Consider the following 23,601-nt stretch of genomic DNA (forward strand, 5'->3'; position numbering starts at 1 on the left):
CCTTTGGGCCACCTCACCATGGACATTACACCTGCGAAGACCATCCTCTCCCCCCTCCAGACTTTGCCAGAATCCGGACCTGCACAGAGAATTCTCCGCCCAGAAAAGGCCCGTCTGGAGGCCTTTAAAAACCTCTGACTCCCCGTCTTTGAGTGCCGGCCCTATTTGGGGGCTCAGCCCACCTGGTATCCAGATCACCTAATACATTTATAATCCCTCTCCACTTTGGGCTGCTGCATTCCTCCTCCGTGACCCTAACAATACACCGTGTAACGCCCCAGCAGCCCTCCCTGGTCAAGCACAGTCAATACTTTCCCAGTAAAACAGAATATTTGCATAAAGTGGGGGGCGTGAAAAGTATAAACATGCACTGATTCAGGTCAAATTTCACCACTCAATGCCCCAGGAAAGAAGTTTGTTTTCAGCGCATTTTGCATTTCACACTTCAGGTAAGGTGGGAGCTCTCCTGCCCTCCCCTCCCACCATGGGAAGGGATGTGACAGCAATCATTCCAGCTGCCCCCGTGGGGGCTCCTGGCTCCTCACCAGGGCTCTGTGTCCGCACCCTCACACAGCCCTCTGACTCTGATGGCACAGCCCCCACCCCTCACATCTACTAGACCAGGGGTCGGCAAACACGTCCGTCCACAGAGCCAACTCTCAACAGGACGACAATTGACATGTCTTTGGAGAGCCACATTTTTTTTAAACTTAAACTTCTTCTAAGGCCACTTCTTCAAAATAGTCTCGCCCACACTGTGGTATTTTGTGGGAGAGCCACACTCAAGGGGCTTTTCTCAAGAAACACAGTTTGCTGATCCTTGTACAATAGATAAGCAAGAAGGAAAGTGAAAGTGAAAAACACCACATCTCGGAAAGCTCAGGCTTCCTAGAAAAGGTGCTGAGAACCACTGGCTTTTCTGTGCCAGGAATTTTGAACCCCTGATCTTTTCACTTTCTCACGGTCCCTGCTCTGGCCAGAGCTTGGCCAGCTGCAGGCAGGAGGCCGGGGGCGGGTCGGGGCGGGGGCGGGGCTTGAGCCTGTGCCTGGTTAGAAATACCCGATGGCCATAGGCCACTGGCCACTTCCCTCGCTGCCCTCGCAGCCTGGACGGACACTCACAGTGCCCAGTGGACCTGGCGGCCCCGGAAAGGTAAGGACTCTCGGGCAGCAGTGGGAGCGGGTGGGGCACAGGCAGAGGAGGGAGGCTGCCTGGGGGCCTGAGGGGTCGGCTACGGACAGGAGCTGTGGTCAGGGCTGTTAGGGTTCAAGTCCCTGTCCTGCCAGTTACCAACTTTGTGAGCCTGGAGAAAGTTTGAAGTTGAAATTCATTTTTTTAAAATTGAATTTTAGAGAGGGAGGGAGAGAGACAGAATAGAGATAGAGATAGAAACATTGATTTGTTTTTCCGTTTATTTATGCATTCTTGAGTTGATTCATGGGTGTGCCTGACTTGGGCTCGAACCAGCAACCTCAGCCTATGTATGATGCTCTAACTGAGCCACCCGGCCAGGACTGCAGTTCAAATTCTTCAAAAAACCAGGGCAGGCATCCCCTTCTCAGGAAAACCTGATGAAGGGTGTGATATGACCAACCAAGTGGAGTCCCCAACATCTGCCACCTCAGCCCCAGTGGGAGGGGGGACCCCAGGGTCCTAAAGGGAGAGGGCCTGGCTCCCAGAATGCAGGAGACCACAGGGAGCAATTTCCTGGAAGCTCCCTGCAGGCGAGGTGCAGGGCTGTGGTCTCTGCAGAAGCAAAGGGGCTGGGTGAATTGTAGGAAAACGCAAAGCCAATACAGTGGTGCCTCGCATAAAGAACGCCTCGCACAGCGAACGCTGCACACAACGAACTTCATTTCATGATTCATACAACGAACTTCGTTTCACACAACGAAGTCGCCCGAGCTTCCACGACCGCTGCCGATGTATTGCATCCTTCCGCGCAGGCACTGCAGGCAGTCGTTAGTCACTGCGCTTAACTTAAGCACGTATCGAGGCAATCGTTCTTCATTACAAATTAAATCACGCACGTATCACGGCAGTCGTCCTTTTAAGTTAAACTCAATACACTGTATCCGGATTCAGCTGAAGCAAACAGGATCAACGATCTTTACTCCGATACTCTTGTCCGTTATTTCCGGCAGATGTTGGAGAAAAGAGAAAAACAAAGGACTTCGGACAGGTTTTTCATGAAACCATCGGCCAAAAAGCAGAAAATGGATGAAGATGTGCAAGATTCGATAGACTCTAATTAGTCTGTCTTAAAATTAAAAAAATGTGTGTTTTTTTTTAAAAAAAATTATGTTTTTAGATGTATCTAAATAAAAATAATAACAAAAAATTTATCTTTTTTTATGTCATCTTAGCATATTTTATGCTACAGAACGAATTATTTTTTTTAACATGTATTATGGGAAAACGCTTTTCACATAACGAACTTTTCGCATAACAAACTTGCTCCTGGAACGAATTAAGTTCGTTGTGTGAGGCACCACTGTACCAGTGCCTGCTGGGGTGTAGGTTTCTTTGGGATAGCCAGCCGTGGAAGGAGGGGGCCGGCCCCACGCTGTGTTTTCAGAGTCACCCCCCTTTTCTTAGGGTGGAGGCTGGGGGAGTTGGTTTGCGGGAAGGGGCCATCGGGCAACAGAAATAGGAGCCCTCAGACGGGCTGGCGTGGCTCCGTGGCTGAGCATCAGCCTATGAGCCGGCTGGATTCCCGGCCAGGGCACATGCCAGGGTTGTGGGCTGGATCCCCAGTGTGGGGCGTACAGGAGGCAGCGAGATCAATGATTCGCTTTCATCATGGATGTTTCTATCTCTCTGAAATCAATTTTTAAAAAAAATTAAAGAAAGGAAATATGAGCTCTCAAATGAAGGCCTTATCCAGTCATCAACCCCATTGTCTCCTCTCACATCTGGGGAGGTCAGTAGGGAGGGGACCTGTCAGGACCCAAGAGCTCCCTGCTGGCCCCTCTGCCCTTCGTCCGCCCAGTAGGACTAACATGAGAACTGGGGGTGTCACAGGTGCTGGCGGAGAAGGGCTTCAGGGAAGTTCCTCAGCCTCAGCACCGCTGTCGTCCTGGCTGGGTCATTCTCTTGTGGGGCCACCCTGAGCAGTGCAGGGTTAAGCAGCATCAGATGCCAGTGGCACCCCCACCTCCCACCAATGTCTACAGACATTACCAATCTCCCCTGGGGAGAAAACTCACCCTCTGATTGAGATCAACTGGAATCACGCTGGGTTCTCCCACTTACCAACTGTGTGACATCAGTCTCCTTGTGCCTCAGTTTCCCCATCTGTAAACTGGGAATAATATTTCCATCAATTTCTCGTCGTCAGAGAGGATTACAGGTGCCTAAAGTAAGTAGGTGCATGTCTGGCTTAAATCATAGCCATGGGCACCTCGGAGCCAAATCCCCCCAACCCAGCTTTATAAACTAGAGAGGAGAAACCTTTTTTTCTTCTTGAAGAAAAATCATTGATGCATTAATTCTACCTCAAAGACTATCCCAAAGAAATCACCAAACATGTGACCAACATGTCTGGAAGGATCAAAAGCTATTTATAAAAGAAAAACTGAAACTGCAAACAACCCAGAGATGCCACAGCAGGGGAGCAATTAAATGCGAAAGGATACCTCCACGGGGAGAAAAGCTGCAAGGCCTCTGCACTGTCTGAAACACTTTAGTGACATGAGGAGCCACTAGAATATAATGTTAAGTGACAACAACTCATGCAAAACCGTAGGAGCAGCGGGAGTCTAAATTGTTTTAGCTTGTAGAATAAACGGCTGGCGGTGCTTATTTCTGGGGAGTGAGAGTGCAGATGCGTCAGATTCTTTGCGTCTAAAATGTCTATTGTAAATCTGCATTGGTTGAAATAATTAGAGGAAAATGGGCTAGAAGGGTTTTGGTAACGTCAAAATTGGTAAAGGAGGATTTATTTTCTAAGATTTTTAGAAGTGGAACAGGAGGGGGAGATGGGGAAAGAGGAGGTCATGAGAGAGTGGGCTTATCTAGAAGATACCATTTCTCCACAAGCCTGGAGAGAGTGCCAAGGACAAGAGAGTGGGGGTGTGGAGATGGGGGAGGGGTGAAGATGGGGCGGGGGTGGGGGGACAGAGATGAGAGCCAGCCTGTTTTTTTCCTAAGGCTGCGATAGCAACAGGACCACACACTGGGAGGTCTTGAACTGCAGAAATGTATTCTCTCACAGTTCTGGAGACCAAGGTGTGAGCAGCGCCAGTGCCCCCTGCAGGCGCTGGAGGAGAATCAAGCCTTCCTTGCCTTCTGCAGCTTCATGCTCCCTCCCCCCTCCCCCCGAGTTCTCGGCTCGGGCCAGTCCAGTCCTTGAGCAAAAGGATGCCCTGTGCTAAACCTTTCCACCTCTGCTTCCATCAGTGCCTCACGTCTTTTCCATATCCCTCTATGTTCTCTCCTCTTAGAAGAAGGATTTAGTTCCACACTCAACCACCTAGGATAGTTTCTATCTCAAGATCCTTAACTAATTACATCTGCAAAGACCTCTTTCCAAATAAGGTCACATTCTGAGGTTCCAGCTGGACACAGAATTTGGGGGCACATTATGCAACCCACTCCAGGGAGCAAGCAGTTTTTAAAAAGTGTGTTGGGATCACAAGCGGACAATTGGCTGAGACAAAACGTACAGGAGGGTGTGCGGTGACAAGCCAGTGTGTCTTTCAGCCCTGACCTTAACAGGGTGGACCAGCTTCCTGTCTGCACAAGCACAGGGGTCTTTTTTGTACACAAGGGAAGCATCTCTGCAGGGTCTGCTCCCTGACTCTGCACTTAGCATGTCTATGGGAGGTCCCTCCACAACTACCTCTTTTGGTTTCATGGCTGTGTATCATGTCATTGCTATATAACTTATGTCACCAATCCACTATAAAAGATTGCGGGGTGCTCCTTTTTTTTGCATACAATGTCTGCTACTTAAAAACTAGATGCCTGGTGCACAAAATTCATGCACTGGTGGTGATGGGTGTCCCTCAGCCCAGCCTGTACTCTCTCCAATCTGGGATCCCTTGGGGGATGTCCAACTCCTGGACATCCCTCTCACATTCTGGGACTGCTGGCCTGCCTGCCTGATTGCCCCCTAACCACTGCCCTGCCAGCCGGTCACCCCCAACTGCCCTCCCCTCCTGGCCCAATCACCCCCAACTGCCCTCCCTTGCTGGTTATCTTGTGGTGGCCATCTTGTGACTACATGGGGCAGCCATTTTGTGACCACATGGGGCAGCCATCTTATGTGAGGATGTTACAGTAAATTTGCATATTATCTCTTTATTATATGGGGTAGACTTTTTTTTTAGGTTCACAGCAAAATTGAGGTGAAAGTACAGAGATTTTCATATACCTCCTGCCCCCACACTTGCACAGCCACTCCCATTATCAGCAGTCCCTACTGAGACCACAATGACCCATCATTATCAGAAGAAGTCCATAGTTTGTATTAAGTTTCAATCTTAGTGTTGTGGATTTTATGGGTTTGGATGAATGTATAGTGACATGTATCACACAGAATAGTTCAATTCTCTAAAAATTCTGTGCTCCACCTACTCACCCCTCCCTTTTCCCAATCCCTGGCAACACCTGATCTTCCCATTTGCAAAGTTTTGCCTTTTCCAGAATGTCTCATAGTCAGAATCAGAGAGAGTGCAGTGTTCTCCGACTGGCTACTTTCTCTTAGTAACAGGCATTGAAGGTTCCTGCATGTCTTTTCATAGCTTGACAGCTCATTTCCTTTAGCCTCAAATAATATTCCATTGTCTGGATGTCCCGCAGTTTATTCATCCCCTCACCTACTTACTAAGGTCATCTTAGTGGCTTCCACACATTGGCAACTATAAATAAATCTGCTGAAGCATCCCTGTGCAGGTTTTTATGTGCACACAAATGTTCAATTCCTTTTGGGTAACATACCAAGAAGCACAGTTGCTGGATCATATGGTAAGAGAATGTTTAATTTTGTTTCTTTATGTGTTTTTTTAAAAAAATATATTTTATTGATATTTTACAGAGAGTAAGAGAGAGGGATAGAGAGTTTGAAACATCTATGAGAGAGAATCATTGATCAGCTGCCTCTTGCACACCCAGTACCAGGGATATGCCCGCAACCAAGGTACATGCCCTTGACCGGAATAGAGCCCAGGACCTTTCAGTCCGGAGGCCGACGCTCTATCCACTAAGCCAAACCGGTCTCGGCGAATGTTTAATTTTATAAGAAACTGATTCACTGTCGTCCAGTGACCGTGCCATTTTGCATTTCCATCAGCGATGACCAAGAGTTCCTGTTGCTCCACATCTTCACCAGCATTTGATGTTGTCAGTCTTCTGGATCTTGGCCATTTTCATAGGTGCATGCTGTGTATTTAAGTGTTAATTTTGAGAAAATTGGCCTGGCCAGCATGGCTCAGTGGTTGAGCGTCAACCTGTGAATCAGGAAGTCATGGTTCGATTCCTGGTCAGGGTACATGCCTGGGCTATATTCCCAGTGAGGGGTGTGCAGGATGTTTCTCTCTCTTCCTCTTCCTTCCTCTTTTTAAATCAATAAAAATATATTAAAAAAAATTTTTTTTTGAGAAAAGTATAGATTCCCATACAGAGAGATCCCACATACCTCCCTTAACCCACTTCCCCACCAGCAATGGCTTACAGAACTCTATTACAACTAAGAAGTGGATGTGGATACAAACCACTTCCTCAGATTCACCAGCTCTCCTCCACTCATTTGTGTGTGCATGCATGTAGTTCTCTGCAACTTTTCACACGTGCAGATCTGTGTGGTCGCGGTCACAGTTAATTTGCAGAAGTTCCATCATGAGAACACTTTGTGCTACCCTTTCCTGAATGCAGCCACCTCCATGACCTGCTACACATCAGCTCATCCTGTAGGTTTAACTTTTTAAGCCTCTGTTTCTGCTGCAATCACTTGTAAGTAGTGCATGTAGTTGGATTTCACCTTCTGACCCAATCTAAGACTCTATTTCTTTAATAGAGGATTTGTATCCTGTTCATAATTAGGAAAAAATGCAGAAACTACTGTCCTGCAACATTTATGAAGAGAGGCAGTGTCCTCTCGACTTTACAGGTGATGAAAGGAAAACTGAGAGCAGTGAGTTTCCTTGAAATCACAGAACTGGTGAGAGACGGAGGCAGGCTGTGATTCATTTGACCACACTGACTCTACTAATGCCAAGGTCAGCCTTTTCCTCCCGCAGCGTGAGACACATCAGCCAGATGCCCGTCACTATGAATTTGGAAAAGACCCAAGATACCATTTCCGACGTGGCAACTACAGAGACAGCTCCCGTCATCGAAGGTAAGCTCCCCCTCCCAGCCTACATGGGGAAAAGCAGAGTCCAGTGACGTCTTTGTAAGAGAATGATGGCGAGCAGAATGGCCCAAAACACGTGAGAATTCAAGGTTACACAAACACCCGCAGTCACACACCCTTCACTGGATCCCAACACTTGTCCCTAGTTCTGTCCTTCACCAGCTGCCGCCTCCCTGCCTGGCTGAACTGGTGGTGTCCTCCAAGGCTCAACCTTGGGCCATTCTTGGCTTCTGCCACTATCTCCCCAGGGTTCACATGCAATTAAAAAAAATAATAAATTAAAAAAAGTTATATATATATATATATATATATATATATATATATATATATATATATATAATGTATAATTATTGATGTCAGAGATGAAGAGAGAGAGAGAGAGAGAGAGAGAGAGAGAGAGAGAGAGAGAGAGAAAGAGAGAGAGAGAGGGAGAGAGAGAGAAAGCGAGGGGGATAGAAATGTCAAGGTAAGAGAGAATCATCGATCAGCTGCCTCCTGCACGCCCCCTTTGGGGCTCTAGCCTGCAACCTGAGCATGTGCCTTGACGGGGAATCAAACCACAACCTCCTGGTTCATAGGTGGGTGCTCAAGCACCGAGCCACTCAGGTGGGGCTCACGTACAATGTTGGGGCTTGAATTACTTTCCACGCTGTTGGCTCCCACGTTTGCTCGCCCAGTCAGAACGAGAGTCATCTATGCGCATCAGCATCACTCTAATCAGGTATCTCAAACTCAGTCCACCCCAACCTGAACTCAATGCCCCACCCAGAAAACCCTTACCCATCTTAGTAGATGGGCTCTTCCCTGTAACAGTCCTTCAGGCCCCAAACACGACTCACCCTGAGGTCACCCTTGACTCTGCTCTCGCCCATCCCACATCCGCTGATAAATCCTGTGGAACCCTTCAAATCCACCATGTTTATCATTTCTACCAGCCTGCTTCAAGCAGCTGCCGCCTCTTGCTCTGACCATTGCAATAACTTCCGAAGAGGTCAGCCCGTTTCCTCTCTTGCAAACCTAGTTTGTTTTCCAGCCCAAGCACTCGTTTTCACACCTACCTTAAATCAGGGCCACTGCCAGACCACGTGGTGACTTAGGGCTGGTTAGGAAAAGTGGATACAGCTCTGTGAACCCATAGCTCTACAAATGGATGACCACCTGGTGCAATCAATCAACCAACCAATCAACCAAAGTGCCCCTCTCTCCTGACTGACACACACCTCCCCTGATCCCTGAGCCCCAGGTCTCACCACCTAGCAAGTAGATTCTGGGAGGGTTTCAGACCCCCCCCCCCCCACCCTGTGTGTTTAGACAGGACATTTTGCAGCTCTCATGATATTATTATTTCTTTAAGACTATGACTGATATACAAAGGGGCCTTATAAATTGTTGCCAAGTCCTGTGTAGATGATCTTTTAATCATTAAATCAATCCGATATAATGAAAGCCAAATATTCTGAGTGTCTGGTCATCTGGTGACTAGTCAACTGTCCAAGCAATTAAAATGTAATCTATAGTAATAAAAGCATAATATGGTAATTAGTTTGGACAGCCAAATGACCTTCTAGATGTCATCCCTGACATCCGTCTGGACAAAGCCGCTGCAATGGAGGCTGAGGCAGAGGTGCTTAGGGGCAATCAGGCAAGCAGGAGAGTGGTTAGGGGTGATGAGGCAGGCAGGCAGGTGAGCAGTTAGGAGCCAATGGTCCCAGATTGCAAGAGGGTGCAGGCAAGAGACGCCCACCCCCGCACGAATTTCATGCACTGGGCCTCTAGTTTGTTCATAATAACCAATGGCTGGAAGCTATCTAAATATATATATATATATATATATATATATATATATATATATATATGTATATATATATATATGTATATATATATACACACATATATATATAGATAGATATAGATATAGATATAGATATAGATATAGATATAGATATAGATATAGATATAGATATAGATATAGATATAGATATAGATATAGATATATATGGCTAATATGCAAAGTGTCTCCCCTGGAGTTTATGACATGCGCTGACCACCAGGTGTGGCAAGGATGTGCATGGAATGAAGGAAGGCCCCGGCCGGCAGCCAGAAGGCCTCGATTGGCCCTGATCACCCGCCAGGCCTACGAACCCTACCGGTGAATGAATTATTTGCAGCAGGCCTCTAGTATCAATTGATGAAAGAATAAAAAACCTAAACATATCCATTGACAGGAAAACAGATAAGCAAATTGTGGTGCATTTATATAATGAAATAATGCATCCCAAACATTTTTTAAAACTGCTGATACCTGAAACATTTATATGAGGTTCAAAAATAGGCAAACTAATGAGTGGCTCTATAAGTCAGAACAGTGGTTCCCCCGGGGTGGGGTGAGTGCTGCCTGGGGGCAGTCACAGGAAACCTGTTCTGTATCTTGGACGATGATGACATTCCTCCAGGTGAAGATGTAGAGCAACAAGATGGCGGTCTGTCCCCTGAAGAATTAATATTTCTGAAAGAGTACCCCATGATGAAAGTGAAACTAGAAGAGGCCATCAAAAAGCACCGTGCCATCGCAGACGACATCGACAAAACCCACAAAAAATTCACCCAGACCAACCTGGTGACCGACTCGATCGCTGTGGTCTCCGGGACCATGAGCCTCCTGGGGCTGGCCTTCGCTCCGGTCACAGCCGGAGGAAGCCTGATGCTTTCTGCTGCTGGTCAAGGTTTGGGGGCAATGGCTGGGGCCACCAGCCTGGTGACCAGCGTTTTGGAATACCGTCACAATAAAAAAGCCCAAGCTCAGGTCAGCCGCGAAGTGTCTGACTCTGGTCAAAAGGTCAAGGAGGCTGTCAATAGTATCATGGGGGCCGGAAAGACTGTCTATAGCGTTGGGAAAACCATTGAGAACATTGAGAACAACATGCGGGCCTTGGAGTTAGTCAGAGCCTACCCGCTCCTGGGTGAGGCCGCAGAGAATCTCCTCCTCACTGGCCAAGCCTCGGCCCAGACGACCAGGATTGTAAGGAGGGCCTTCAGAGGCACCCCGCTGGCGATGGGGACTAAGGCTCTCTTGAAGCACGGCGCCTTGGCTGGCGTCTTCCTTGGCATGGACATGAGCAGCCTTGCGAAGGACTGGAAGCAGCTGAAGGAGGGAGCCAGGACCGAGGTGGCAGACCAGCTGAGGGCCCAGGCTGAGGAGTGGGAGAGAAAGCTGGCAGAACTCACCCAGCTCTATGAGCACCTGCAGGTGAGTCTGGAGGGAGGGGAGAGGGACTAGGCCTCATGGGCACTCAGGGTTAGGGGAGGGTGTGAAGGAAGCCAGAGTGTGCAGTTTGCATGGCTGCCCCTCGGACGAGGGCTCCTGGAGATGATGATGGTGCTCAGCCTGGACAGGCCCGGCCGTGCCTCTGTGTCTCCCTTGATGTCTCTCCAGGCTCCTGGCCTGGGAAGAGGGCCTTCCTGGTTGTACAGACAGGACACTGAGCCACAGCAGGTGCTGGGGATGGAAATGTGTCCCCCTAAGACACATCGCTCTGGAGACTGTTTGGAGATGCCGCTTTAGGGAGGGGTTGGGGTTGAATGAGGTCATGTTTCATGATCCCTGACCAGAGACCCCATTGGCGTGCACCTTGGTCTGGGCCCCGCAGCCTCCAGAGTGATGAGAAATCACACGGGGTTTTCTGTCACAGTGGCCCTGGCTGGCTGGGACAGGGAGCTCCTGTAACCTGCCCCTCTCTCCCAGGTGGAGCAGGTCAGGATGAAGCTGGGAGCCGGCCTTCAGAGCTGGCCGGCTCTGCCTGGCTCTGCCCACCTCGGCCCCAGAGCACTCCTGAGATGGACGGTTGTGTTTCTTTACATAAACTCTTGCAGGAAAGAAGCCTTAGGAACTCATCTTCCAAGGAAGAGGAAGCCGGCATGACTCTGCCTCAGCCCCCAGCCAAGCAAGGGAAAGCAGGCCCCAGGGCCACAGGTGAGGCAGAGGCTCAACCAGAGGCTCAGCTCTGAGGGGAATCAAAGGGGCCTGGCCTAGATGGGCGGGTTGGGGCGGCAGAGAAAATGCCTGTGGCCTTGCCAGCGGATTCCTTCCTGTGCTCTGGGGGTCTGGGCACTGTCAGCTGGCGAGTGTAGTGAAGGTGAACCTGTCCTCTCTCCTCCATCTTCATTGCCCCTCGTTCCTGCAGGGAGGGGGGGGAGGGGGGATCTAACTCATGGCTTCCTCAGTCCCCGCGCACTCTCTTCCAGTGCTGAGGACAGTAGGGTCCCTGATGGGAAAGGTGTCACCAGAAAACAAAAAGGCCTTCGGAAGGGAGGGGGAAACTATTGTGTATTTGGGACCACGAAGGATAGCTCTTGAGGAATCATGAATTCAGGCGGAAGCCCAAGTAATATTCTGATTAGGAGACCGAGGCCAGGGGTATCATGAGCCAGGGGAGGCGAACAATTACACCAATCAGAGGAAGTCGAAAGGGATTCTAGGGACCACACAGGCAGGCTTAGGGAATACAGAGGGTCCCCGGGGGAGGATGCATATGGGGAGGACAGAGGTATCCCTCTGGCCTGAGCAATGAAGGCAATTGTAAGGTGGATCAGACGCAGCCCTGACCTGAGCAGCCGGGAGATCCACCTAGGTAATAACACTTCCCTTGGCCAAGACAACTGAGAGAGAGAGCCCTAAAGGAGATCCAAGCCACTCCAACCTGAGCAGGTAAGACAGGGCTGTGAAGGACAGAGAAATGCTGCCGGAGAAGGGGATTAAGGAAAGTCATGGGGTACTGGGATGGAGGAAACCTATAAGGTTCTCCTTCCTCCCAACTGGTGGGCAGAGTTGTGACATTGTTGGCACCTGTCACAGGGGCATCTCCAGGACACTGAGCCATGGATCAAGGCCTGCCAAAGTGTCCTGGAGCCCACCCCTTCCTGTTCTGCCCTGGGTCCAACCCTATCCTGTTCCTCCCCTTAAAAGGACCCCCAAACCAGCCACGTGCTGCTGATCCTCCACGTCCAGGTGGCAGCCGGCTGGTTCCATCTCTCCTCCCAACTCCTTCAATTCTGATTTCTCTACCTCCATAATGAGTCCCGCTCATTACTGGGGAATAAACTTTACTTTAAAACTCCTTGGTGATCAGTTTCCTGTGCCTCAAACCTTACAAAACCTACTTTCTCGGAGGAGAGAGAAATGTCCACAGAATTGATGCTGGAAAGAGGGGACCATACTTTCACAGGAGATAGAGGAATGTTGCAAGATGAGGGAGAGAAGAACCAGCACCAGGTGAGCTTTGGACTTTGAAACAAAAGAGAGACCAATTAGGAGAGCACAGGGTCCGAACATGGGGAAGAGGCCCAATGAGAAAGGGTCAGGGTCACACCAAGAACTACAGCATTTATAAACTGGAGACACAGGACACCAGGCAGATTACACATTTTAGATTTTTGGATGTAGATTTTTTTCTCATTAGAGAGAGAGCGAGAGCAAGAGAGAGAGAGAGCGCACACACCCGCCCCCCCCCCCATAGAGTTTATATATGCTTCCAATAAACTTCCACATTTTTTTTTTAAATTAAAGAAACCTTTTTGTCCACGAGTTTATTCTTCAAACTTTGTCAGACAAGAACTCACAAGAAGGAGTCTGTGCCCCGAAGCCCACGTTTCCCAGGCATTTCCATTGGGGCAGACGACATCCCATAGGGAAGCTAATTCTAAGCAATGTTATTTAATTCCCAGTCCGGTGGTCCTCTGTCCGGTGGTCCTCACAGTGACTGCTGTCTGCTGATCACTGCAAGCAGGTTTTTTTTCCGTACAAGCCGAGGCCCAGGGCGGAGGCCCCTTTAACACTGCAAAGGGCTGAGGCACATGGCACGCAGGCAGGTCCTCGGGGATGGCAGCTCCAGCTCCATTTTCAAGGAGCTCCGTTTATATGATCCTTCACCCGGGTTTGCAGTGTGGTTCCTTTCTCATCAACTCACCGGCCATTTTTTTCTCTCTCTCCCCACCCCCTACCCCCCCAGCAGCAACCGCAGCAATTGCTGGATAAGATCCTTTGTCTGTGCACAGAAGGACTGGAACCTGCTCCACCAGATTCCATCCGGGAAGGGAGAGGCCCTGTCATCCCCAATACTATCCCCCCGACCCCCACCCGTGTTCCAGGCCTCCTTCTGACCTCCTTCAGAACTGTGTACACCTTCCTGCCTTCCCCGCTCACCTACCTTACACTACCTTGTTAGCTGCTCTCTTGAAAGCAGTGCATTGCCATTAAATACTTTTTTTTTTTAATTCCAGAATATAAAAGAATAAAATAAAAATAGGGTGTGGGTGCTAACATGCTTACTGGCTTCTGTGGCTGTCATGAGCCTGCCTGCTGGGGACCCTCCCTCAGGCTGTGTTAAAACATAGGTGTTTTTTGTTTTTTTCTTCCTGAAACCACTGGGTTTTCTCGTTCTGGGCGCTCTCCTTCGCCTGCAGACCTATGACTTTTCCTTGTCCTGCTTTCCGTCAGCCATATTCAGCATTGATGCATCTCTCTCTCTCTCTCTCTCTCCCTCTCTCTCTCTCTCTCTCTCCCTCTCTCCCTTCCTCTCTGAAATCAATAAAGTATATTTAAAAATAAAAATAAAAACTCATGTATTGCCAAAGATAGATATAAAGACAGTAAAGCAATAAGCAGACTGTAAAAATTACAGCGGGGAGGGAGATATGGGGGAGATAAGAGATCAACCGAAGGACTTGTATACATGCATGTAAGTATAATCAATGGACACAAAACTCTGGGGAGGGAGGGCATGTATATGTACAGAGATAATAATTTAATAAAAAAAATCATGTATTGTTCAGCAGGCTCGATTCAAGGCCTCACTCCCATCTCCCCTCTCCTCCCACCCCCCACCCAGGCACCGTCTAGGGGAGGAGGAAGTGTGGTGGGGGACCGTAGAATCAGAACCAAGAAAGGACCCCAGCTCACCCATGGGCTCCCTTGTTTCCTGCTGTGGGCAGCCTTCTGATGGTTTCCCGGAGCCCACCACCTCCCACACTCATTCCCGAAGGTTGGAGCTCCTCCCTCCTGAAGACATTCCCGGTGGTGATGAGGTCACGGGGGACCGCAGCCGGCGGGAGTCCGACTGCCCACCCATGTGGGGGAAGTGCCCTCAGCCACTGCATGGGGGTGAGCAGAGCTGGGCCCATGGCCCCTGGCGAGGGTCAGGTGGCCTTGGGACTATGACCTTTGGCCTCTGTGACCCTTCCGAAGCCACCCAGTTCCTTGGACACACATAAGCCTATGGGTAAGATGACACCCAACTGGGCAAGAGGGCAGTTCTGATGCTGCGGACATCTTCCCCCAAATGCCAAGTGCAGAGAGCTCAGCGGACAGCCCGAAGTGGATGCTTCCGCTGCGGCAGGGTGGGCGCCAGACAGGGCTCTGCAGACCCGCAGGCACCAGGTCCCAGCCTAGGAAGACAGGCTGGCTGGGAGGGAGGCCACTCTACAAAATGCCGTCCGGCCCGGGCCAAGGAGCTCAGCCAGCTCTTTGACCTGAGCCTTCATGGAAGACAGTCCTCAATGGCACCCTCTTTACTGGGCCCGGATCACCACCACCCTGCCCGGACCTCCTGGTTCTGGTGAGGACTTCCAGGAGAGGGAATGTGACCCTCGCTGGGAGTCTGAGAAGCACAGTCCCCCGCCATGAGGACCAGTGGGACAGGGACACAGGTTTGCCCAGAGAGACCGCCCCAAGGACTCATCCTACTGAATCTGAGGGGGACACCCTGACAGCTACGATCCAGGAAACAGAAGGGCAGGAGTGAGATCAGGCCTGGGCTCTGCTCTGCTATGGAGAAGTCCTCCTGTACTGGGACCGAATGAGGCTGGGAACCCAAGAAAAGCTCAGGGCTTGGGGGAAAGTGAGAGGGCTGGAGACCTCTGACATCTGACCTCTGATGGGGTCCCGAATCCCAGGACCTGAAGTTCCCATAGCTCCGGACACCGTGTGGATTTCCCTTTGGATCTGTGAGCTAGATCAGGAGCGCTCCCACATTCTATCCATGACCCGTTTCACACTGCAGTCCAGCGCGCACACACACACACACACACACACACACACACACAAACACACACACACAAACACACACACACACAAACACACACACACAAACACACACAAACACACACACTCACACACACTCTCACACACACAAACACACACAAACACATACACACAAACACACACAAACACACCCACACACAAACACAAACACACACTATAGTGTTATGACTATACGAATGTAATTCTCATGAAACAATACCTACCTTCATTGTGTATAACATCACCTAATACTTTCCATTCTGTTCATTGCCATTTTCTTCTTCTTCTTTTTTTTTAAAATATACATTTTATTGATTTTTTGACAGGGAGGAAGAGAGAGGGATAGAGAGTTAGAAACATCGATGCGAGAGAGTTATCAATCATCTGCCTCTTGCACACCTCCTATTGGGGATGTGCCTGCAACCAAGGTACATGTCCCTGACCGGAATCAAACCTGAGACCCTTCAGTCCACAGGCCGATGCTCTATCCACTGAACAAAACCGGTTTTGGCATTTTCTTTACTGCAATGTTGAGATGCACTAAGTTGATTTCATAACCCAATGAAGGGCTGTGGCCTGCGGTATAAAAACGGCCCAGCTGGACATAGCCTTCAAATCAATCTCTGTGTTTTGTCAATGCTACTTCAATGTGGGTTTGTCACTGGCGAGCCAAGAAGATGCCAGTCCCTCGCATGTCCCCCGCCTCCCGCTCCATCCCTGCCCAGCCCACTCCTGGCCAGGCTGCCACCAGGAACAGACTCACTCGCTTCTGGAATGTGCTCTGATGGAAAGAGCTGGGAGCTGGACGGACGGCGGTTCTAACCAACCCCAGCCCTCAGCAGTGGTCAGACAGGGCGCCTGGGGGAAGGTGCTCCAGCCATGAGTCTTAGTCTTGGCAACTCTAGGTTGGGCTTGTGGTCCCCACCCTTGAGGAGGAGCCTGTGGATGAAATGACGCTGCACAGGAAACACTCTGAGACACTGTGATGTAGAATTAGGCGACGAGTTTGGCCTTTGACCCGGTTCCAGGCACAGAGCTCTTAAAACCCTCGGTACTTCCACAGGGGTGAGAGCGGTAAAGGGTCCGAGTTGCAGTCTTGAGGCGACTTTTGGGAAGCTCCTAGCTCTCCTGAGGATGGGGCCGGTTGCCAGCAGAGCCAACCAGGTGATCGGAGGTTGGAAATGTCAGCCCACCCCTCTTCACAGCCGGGAGGGGAGAGGGGCTGGAGATGTCAGTCCAGTCGCTGATGGTCACTGACTTAACCAACCATGCCTGTGCAATGACCCCTCCATGGGAGCCCCAAAAGGTGGGGCGCAGAGGTGAACCTCTGGGCCCTCCCTCACACCTAGCCCTGTACTGGTCCGGAGTCACATCCTTTATAGTTAACTGAGCATCTATCAAGTCCGAGGAGAAGAAGGTCGAGAAAACCTGTATCAACGGTCTGCAGGTCAGAGGCACCAGAGAGGACTACACTGGAGCTTGCTACTGGAGTTGGGGGATCCTGTGGGACTGAGCCTCTGCCTGTGGGTCTGCCGCCATCCCTGGAGACAGTGTCAGCACTGAGCTACATTGTGGGACACCGACCTGCATGGTGCAGGGGGGGCGGGTCCGAATGCTGGAAGTGGGTGTAGAATTGTCTGTCCCAGCACAGGGCTCCACGTGCAATGCTCTGCCCTCGGCAGTTCCCGTCCCTCCAGCCCCCCAGTCACAAACACCTTTCATGCGGGGTGGGAGAAGGAAGGGGATGTCCCCACAAGCATCTGTCCACTCCCCATGAAAGGAGAGTCCTGTGTGATAAGGACGACTAACCGTGTGATGACTAAACTCACTCAGTCCTGTGAGAACCCTGGAAGTGGGGGAACTGGTGCAGGAGGTTTATTAGGACAAAGGGCAAGGGCCTGGGACCCAGAGTCAGGGCTGCGGTCAGTACCTCTCTCTCGGTTCCCGCTAGCTAGATAGACTCCACCTGCAGGATTCTGGATTCCGGGCTGCATGCATCCAGGCGAAGCCGTGGGGCATGGTTGCGACCTCTGCTACATTTGGCAAACTGTTCTCTGGGTAGCGCCTTCCAGCCCTAACTGAGATTTCAGGAATCTAAGAATACCAGGGTCAGAATGACCCGCAGGCTCCTCTCCATCCCTTGTGACTGCCCTGCCCGGCTCACTTGTGCAATGAGGCTGCCAGAGTCCCAGGGCCTTTCAGGGCCAGTGAACATGGGAGACCTGGGAAGAAGGAAAGTGAAAGTGAAAAACACCGCTTCTCAGAAAGCCCAGGCTTCCCAGAAGAGGTGCTGAGGACCACTGGCTTTTCTGTGCCAGGAATTTCGAACACCGGACCTTTTCACCTTCTCATGGTCCCTGCTCTTGCCAGGGCTCCGGGGCTGCAGACAGGTGGCCGGGGTGGGGCGGGGTGGGGCTTGCGCCTGTGCCTGGTTAGAAATACCCGATGGCCACTGTCCGCTGGCCACTTTCCTCGCTGCCCTCGCAGCCTGGACGGACACTCACAGTGCCCAGTGGACCTGGCGGTCCCAGGGAGGTAAGGACTCTCGGGCAGCAGTGGGAGTGGGTGGGGCACAGGCAGAGGAGGGAGGCTGCCTGGGGGACTGAGGGGTCGGCTATGGACAGGAGCTGTGGTCAGGGCTGCTGGGGTTCAAGTCCCTGTCCTGCCAGTTACCAACTTTGTGAGCCTGGAGAGGGTTTGAAGTTGAAATTCATTTTTTTTTTTTATTGAATTTTAGAGAGGGAGGGAGAGAGACAGAATAGAGATAGAGATAGAAACATTGATTTGTTTTTCCTTTTATTTATGCATTCTTGGGTTGATTCTTGGGTGTGCCTGACTGGGGCTCGAACCCGCAACCTCAGCCTATGGACGATGCTCTAACTGAGTCACCCGGCCAGGACTGAAGTTCAAATTCTTCAAAAAACCAGGACAGGCGTCTCCCTCTCAGGAAAACCTGATGAAGGGTGTGATATGACCAACCAAGCAGAGTCTTCCCCAATACACCACCTCAGCCTTCCTGGGCGGGGACCCCAGGGTCCGAAAGGGAGAGGGCTTGGCTCCCAGAATGTGGGAGACCACAGGCAAGCATTTCCCTGGAAGATCCCTGCAGGCAAGGTGCAGGGGTGTGATCTCTGCAGAAGCAAAGAGGCTGGGTGAGGTGTGGGAAAACGCAAACCAACACCAGTGCCTCCTGGGGTGTAGGTTTCTTTGGGATAGCCAGCCGTGGAAAGAGGGGGCCGGCAGCACGCTGTGTTTTCAGAGTCACCCCCCTTTTCTTAGGGTGGAGGCTGGGGGAGGAACCATCGGGCAACAGAAATAGGAGCCCTCAGACAGGCTGGCGTGGCTCCGTGGCTGAGCATCAGCCTATGAGCCGGCTGGATTTCCAGCCAGGGCACATGCCAGGGTTGTGGGCTGGATCCCCAGTGTGGGGCGTACAGGAGGCAGTGAGATCAATGATTCGCTTTCATCATGGATGTTTCTATCTCTCTGTCCCTCTTCCTTCCTCTCTGAAATCAATTTTTTAAAAAAATTAAACAAAGAAAAGTAATATGAGCCTTCAAATGAAGTAACATGGCTTATCCTGTCATCAACCCCATTGTCTCCTCTCACATCCGGGGAGGTCAGTAGGGAGAGGACCTGTCCGGACCCAAGAGCTCCCTGCTGGCCCCTCTCCCCTTCGTCCGCCCAGTAGGACTAACGTGAGAACTGGGGGTGTCACAGGTGCTGGCGGAGAAGGGCTTCAGGGAAGTTCCTCAGCCTCAGCACAGCTGATGGGATCATTCTCTTGTGGGGCCGCCCTGAGCAGTGCAGGGTTGAGCAGCATCAGATGCCAGTAGCACCCCCACCTCCCACCAATGTCTACAGACATTACCAATCTCCCCTGGGGAGAAAACTCACCCTCTGATTGAGATCAACTGGAATCACACTGGGCCCTCCCACTTACCAACTGTGTGACATCGGTCTCCTTGTGCCTCAGTTTCCCCATCTGTAAAATGAGAATAATATTACCATCAATTTCTCAGCGTCAGAGAGGATTACAGGTGCCTAAAGTAAGTAGGTGCATGTCTGGCTTAAATCATAGCCATGGGCACCCCGGAACCAAATAACCCCAACCCAGCTTTATAAACTAGAGAGGAGAAACCTTTTTTTTTCTTCTTGAAGAAAAATCTTTGATGCATTAATTCTACCTCAAAGACTATCCCAAAGAAATCACCAAACATGTGACCAACATGTCTGGAAGGATCTAAAGTTATTTATAAAAGAAAAACTGAAACTGCAAACAACCCAGAGATGCCACAGCAGGGGAGCAATTAAATGCAAAAGGATACCTCCACGGGTGAAACGCTGCACAGCCTCTACACTGTCTGAAATGCTTTAGTGACATGAGGAGCCACTAGAATATAATGTTAAGTGACAACAACTCATGCAAAACCATAGGAGCAGCGGGAGTCTAAATTGTTTTAGCTTGTAGAATAAACGGCTGGCGGTGCTTATTTCTGGGGAGTGAGAGTGCAGATGCGTCAGATTCTTTGTGTCTAAAATGTCTATTGTAAATCTGCATTCGTTGAAATAATTAGAGGAAAACGGGCTAGAAGGGTTTTGGTAACATAATAATTGGTAAAGGAGGATTTATTTTCTAAGATTTTTAGAAGTGGAACAGGAGGGGGAGATGGGGAAAGAAGAGGTCATGAGAGAGGGGGCTTATCTAGATGATGCCATTTCTCCACAAGCCCCGGAGCGCGTGCCAAGGACAAGGGCTTGGGGGTGTGGAGATGGGGGAGGGGCGAAGATGGGGGGTCAGAGATGAGAGCCAGCGGTTCCTTTCCTAAGGCTGCTATAGCAACAGGACCACACACTGGGAGGCCTGGAACCGCAGCAATGTATTGTCTAACAGTTCTGGAGGGCAGAAGCCCAAGACCAAGGTGTGAGCAGAGCCAGTGCCCCCTGCAGGCGCTGGAGGAGAATCAAGCCTTCCTTGCCTTCTGCAGCTTCATGCTCCCTCCCCCGTCCCCCTGAGTTCTGGGACTCATGCCAGTCCAGTCCCTGAGCATAAGAACGCCTTGTGCTACCCTTTCCATCTCTGCTTCTGTCAGCGCCTTCCATTCTTTTCAGTGTCCCTCTGTGTCCTCTCCTCTTAAAAGGGTTTAGGCTCACCCTCAACCTAGGATGGTTTTTATCTCAAGATCCTTAACTAATTACATCTGCAAAGACCTCTTTCCAAATAAGGTCACATTCTGAGGTTCCAGCTGGACACAGAATTTGGGGGCACATTACCGGTATGCAACCCGCTCCAGGGAGCAAGCAGTCTTTAAAAAGTGTGTTGGGATCACAAGCGGACACAGCGCTGAGACAAAACGTACAGGAGGGTGTGCGGTGACAAGCCAGCGTGTCTTTCAGCCCTGACCTTAACAGGATGGACCAGCTTCCTGTCTGCACAAGCACAGGGGTCTTTTTTGTACACAAGGGAAGAATCTCTGCAGGGTCTGCTCCCTGCCTCTGCACTTAGCATGTCTATGGAGGTCCCTCCACAACTACCTCTTTTGGTTTCATGGCTGTGTATCACGTCATTGCTACATAACTTATGTCACCAATCCACTTTAAAAGAATGCGGGGTGTCCTTTAGGCTTTTAAAACTATGGATAATGCTGCAATGCTCCTTTTTTTGTGTGTCTGCATACAATGTCTGCTACTTAAAAACTAGATGCCTGGTGCACAAAATTCATGCACTGGTGGTGATGGGTGTCCCTCAGTCCAGCCTGTACTCTCTCAAATCTGGGATCCCTTGGGGGATGTCCATCCCTCTCACAATCTGGGATTGCTGGTCTGCCTGCCTGATCGCCCCTAACCACTCCCCTGCTGGCCAGGTCACCCCCAACTGCCCTCCCCTGCTGGCCCAATTGCCCCCAACTGACCTCCCGTACCAGCCCATTCGCTGCAAACTGCCCTCCCTTGCTGGCTATCTTGTGGTGGCAATCTTGTGACTACATGGGGGCGGCCACTTTGTGACCACATGAGGTGGCCATCTTGTGTGAGGGTGTGATGGTCAATTTGTATATTATCTCTTTATTATATAAGATAGACTTTTTTTTTTTTTTTTTTTAGGTTCACAGCAAAATTGAGGTGAAGGTACAGTTATTTCCATATACCTCCTGCCCCCACACTTGCACAGCCACTCCCATTATCAGCATTCCCTATTGAGACCACAATGACCCATCATTATCACCAGAAGTCCGTAGTTCGTATTAAGTTTCAATCTTGGTGTTGTGCATTCTGTGGGCTTGCATGAATGTATAGTGACATGCATCACACAGAACAGTTCAATTTCCTAAAAATTCTGTGCTCCACCTACTCACCCCTCCCTTTTCCCAATCCCTAGCAACACCTGATCTTCCCATTTGCAAAGTTTTGTCTTTTCCAGAATGTCTCATAGTCAGAATCAGAGAGAGTGCAGCGTTCTCCGACTGGCTACTTTCATTTACTAACAGGCATTGAAGGTTCCTGCATGTCTTTTCATAGCTTGACAGCTCATTTCCTTTAGAATTGAATAATATTCCATTGTGTGGACGTCCCACAGTTTATTCATCCCCTCACCTACTTACTAAGGTCACCTTAGTGGCTTCCACACATTGGTAACCATAAATAAATCTGCTTTAAGCATCCCAGTGCAAGTTTTTGTGTGGAAGCAAATATTCAATTCCTTTTGGGTAATATACCAATAAGCACAGTTGCTGGATCATCTGGTAAGAGTATGTTTAATTTTGTAAGAAACTGATTCACTGTCGTCCAAAGTGACCGTGCCATTTTGCATTTCCATCAGCGATGACCAAGAGTTCCTGTTGCTCCACATCCTCACCATCATTTGATGTTGTCAGTGTTCTGGATCTTGTCCATTCTCATAGATGTGTGCTGTGTTTTTAAGTGTTAATTTTGAGAAAATTGGCCCAGCCGGCATGGCTCAGTGGTTGAGCATCAACCTGTGAATCAGGAGGGCACAGTTCGATTCCTGGTCAGGGTACATGCCCATTGTGGGTGTGTAGGATGTTTTTATGGGCTATATTCCCATTGTGGGGTGTGTAGGATGTTTTTATCTCTCTCTCTTCCTCTTCCTTCCTCTCTTGAAATCAATAAAAATATATTTTAAAAAAAATTTTTTTGAGAAAATTATAGATTCCCATACAGAGAGATCCCACATACCTCCCTTTACCCACTTCCCCATGAGCAATGGCTTACAGAACTGTATCACAACTAAGAAGTGGATGTGGACACAAACCACTTCCTCACATCTCACCAGCTCTCCTCCACTCATTTGTGTGTGCGTGCATGTAGCTCTATGCAACTCCTCACACGTGCAGATCTGTGTGGTCGTGGTCACAGTTAATTTGCAGAAGTTCCATCATGAGAACCCCTTGTGCTACCCTCCCTGGCCTGCTACCCCTCAGCTCATCCTGTAGGTTTAGCTTTCTAAGCCTCTGTTTCTGCTGCAATCACTTGTAATAAGTGTATGTAGTTAGATTTCGCCTTCTGACCCAATCGAAGAGTTTTTTTCTTTAATAGAGGATTTGTATCCTGTTCATAATTAGGAAAATATGCAGAAACTACTGTCCTCAACATTTATGGAGAGAGGCAGTGTCCTCGTGACCTTACAGGTGAGGAACGGGAAACTGAGAGCAGTGAGTTTCCTTGAAATCACAGAACTGGTGAGAGACGGAGGCAGGCCGTGATCCATTTAACCACACTGACTCTATACTAATGCCAAGGTCAGCCTTTTCCTCCCGCAGCGTGAGACACATCAGCCAGACGCCCCATCACTATGAATTTGGAAAAGACCCAAGAGATCATTTCCAACGTGGCAACTACAGAGACATCTCCAGTCTTCGAAGGTAAGCTCCCCCTCCCAGCTGCTTGCATTGGAGGGAAAAGCAGAGTCCAGTGACGTCTTTGTAAGAGAACGATGGTGAGCAGAATGGCCCAAAACACGTGAGAATTCAAGGTTACACAAACACCCGCAGTCACACACACACACCCTTCACTGGATCCCAACACTCGTCCCTAGTTCTGTCCTTCGCCAGCTGCCACCTCCCTGCTGCCTGGCTGAACTGGTGGCGTCCTCCAGGGCTCAACCTTGCTCCATTCTTGGCTTCTGCCACTCTCTCCCCAGGGTTCACATGC

At 49.9% G+C, this 23,601-nt stretch overlaps 1 protein-coding gene and 1 long non-coding RNA gene across 2 annotated transcripts in view; one reads left to right on the top strand and one right to left on the bottom strand.

The window, feature by feature from the left end:
• The first annotated feature begins 1,013 nt into the window (after positions 1–1,013).
• The window catches only part of LOC311618964 (uncharacterized protein), an 84,663-nt gene continuing 62,075 nt past the window's right edge, over positions 1,014–23,601 (top strand). The window contains exons 1-2 of the mRNA XM_084876766.1: positions 1,014–1,153; positions 7,113–7,343. Coding sequence (XP_084732892.1) covers positions 7,214–7,343 — 130 coding nt within the window. The 5' untranslated portion in view covers positions 1,014–1,153; positions 7,113–7,213. The remainder of the gene's footprint in view (positions 1,154–7,112; positions 7,344–23,601) is intronic.
• On the bottom strand, positions 2,842–7,621 carry LOC311619006. Its single transcript, XR_014794433.1, has 2 exons — positions 6,882–7,621; positions 2,842–4,405 (listed from the first exon to the last, which is right to left on the bottom strand). It is a non-coding gene; the product is annotated as an uncharacterized lncRNA (long non-coding RNA).

Source organism: Pipistrellus hanaki (genome assembly GCF_964339955.1).
Source record: "Pipistrellus hanaki genome assembly, chromosome: 3".
NCBI classification, from domain to species: domain Eukaryota; kingdom Metazoa; phylum Chordata; class Mammalia; order Chiroptera; family Vespertilionidae; genus Pipistrellus; species Pipistrellus hanaki.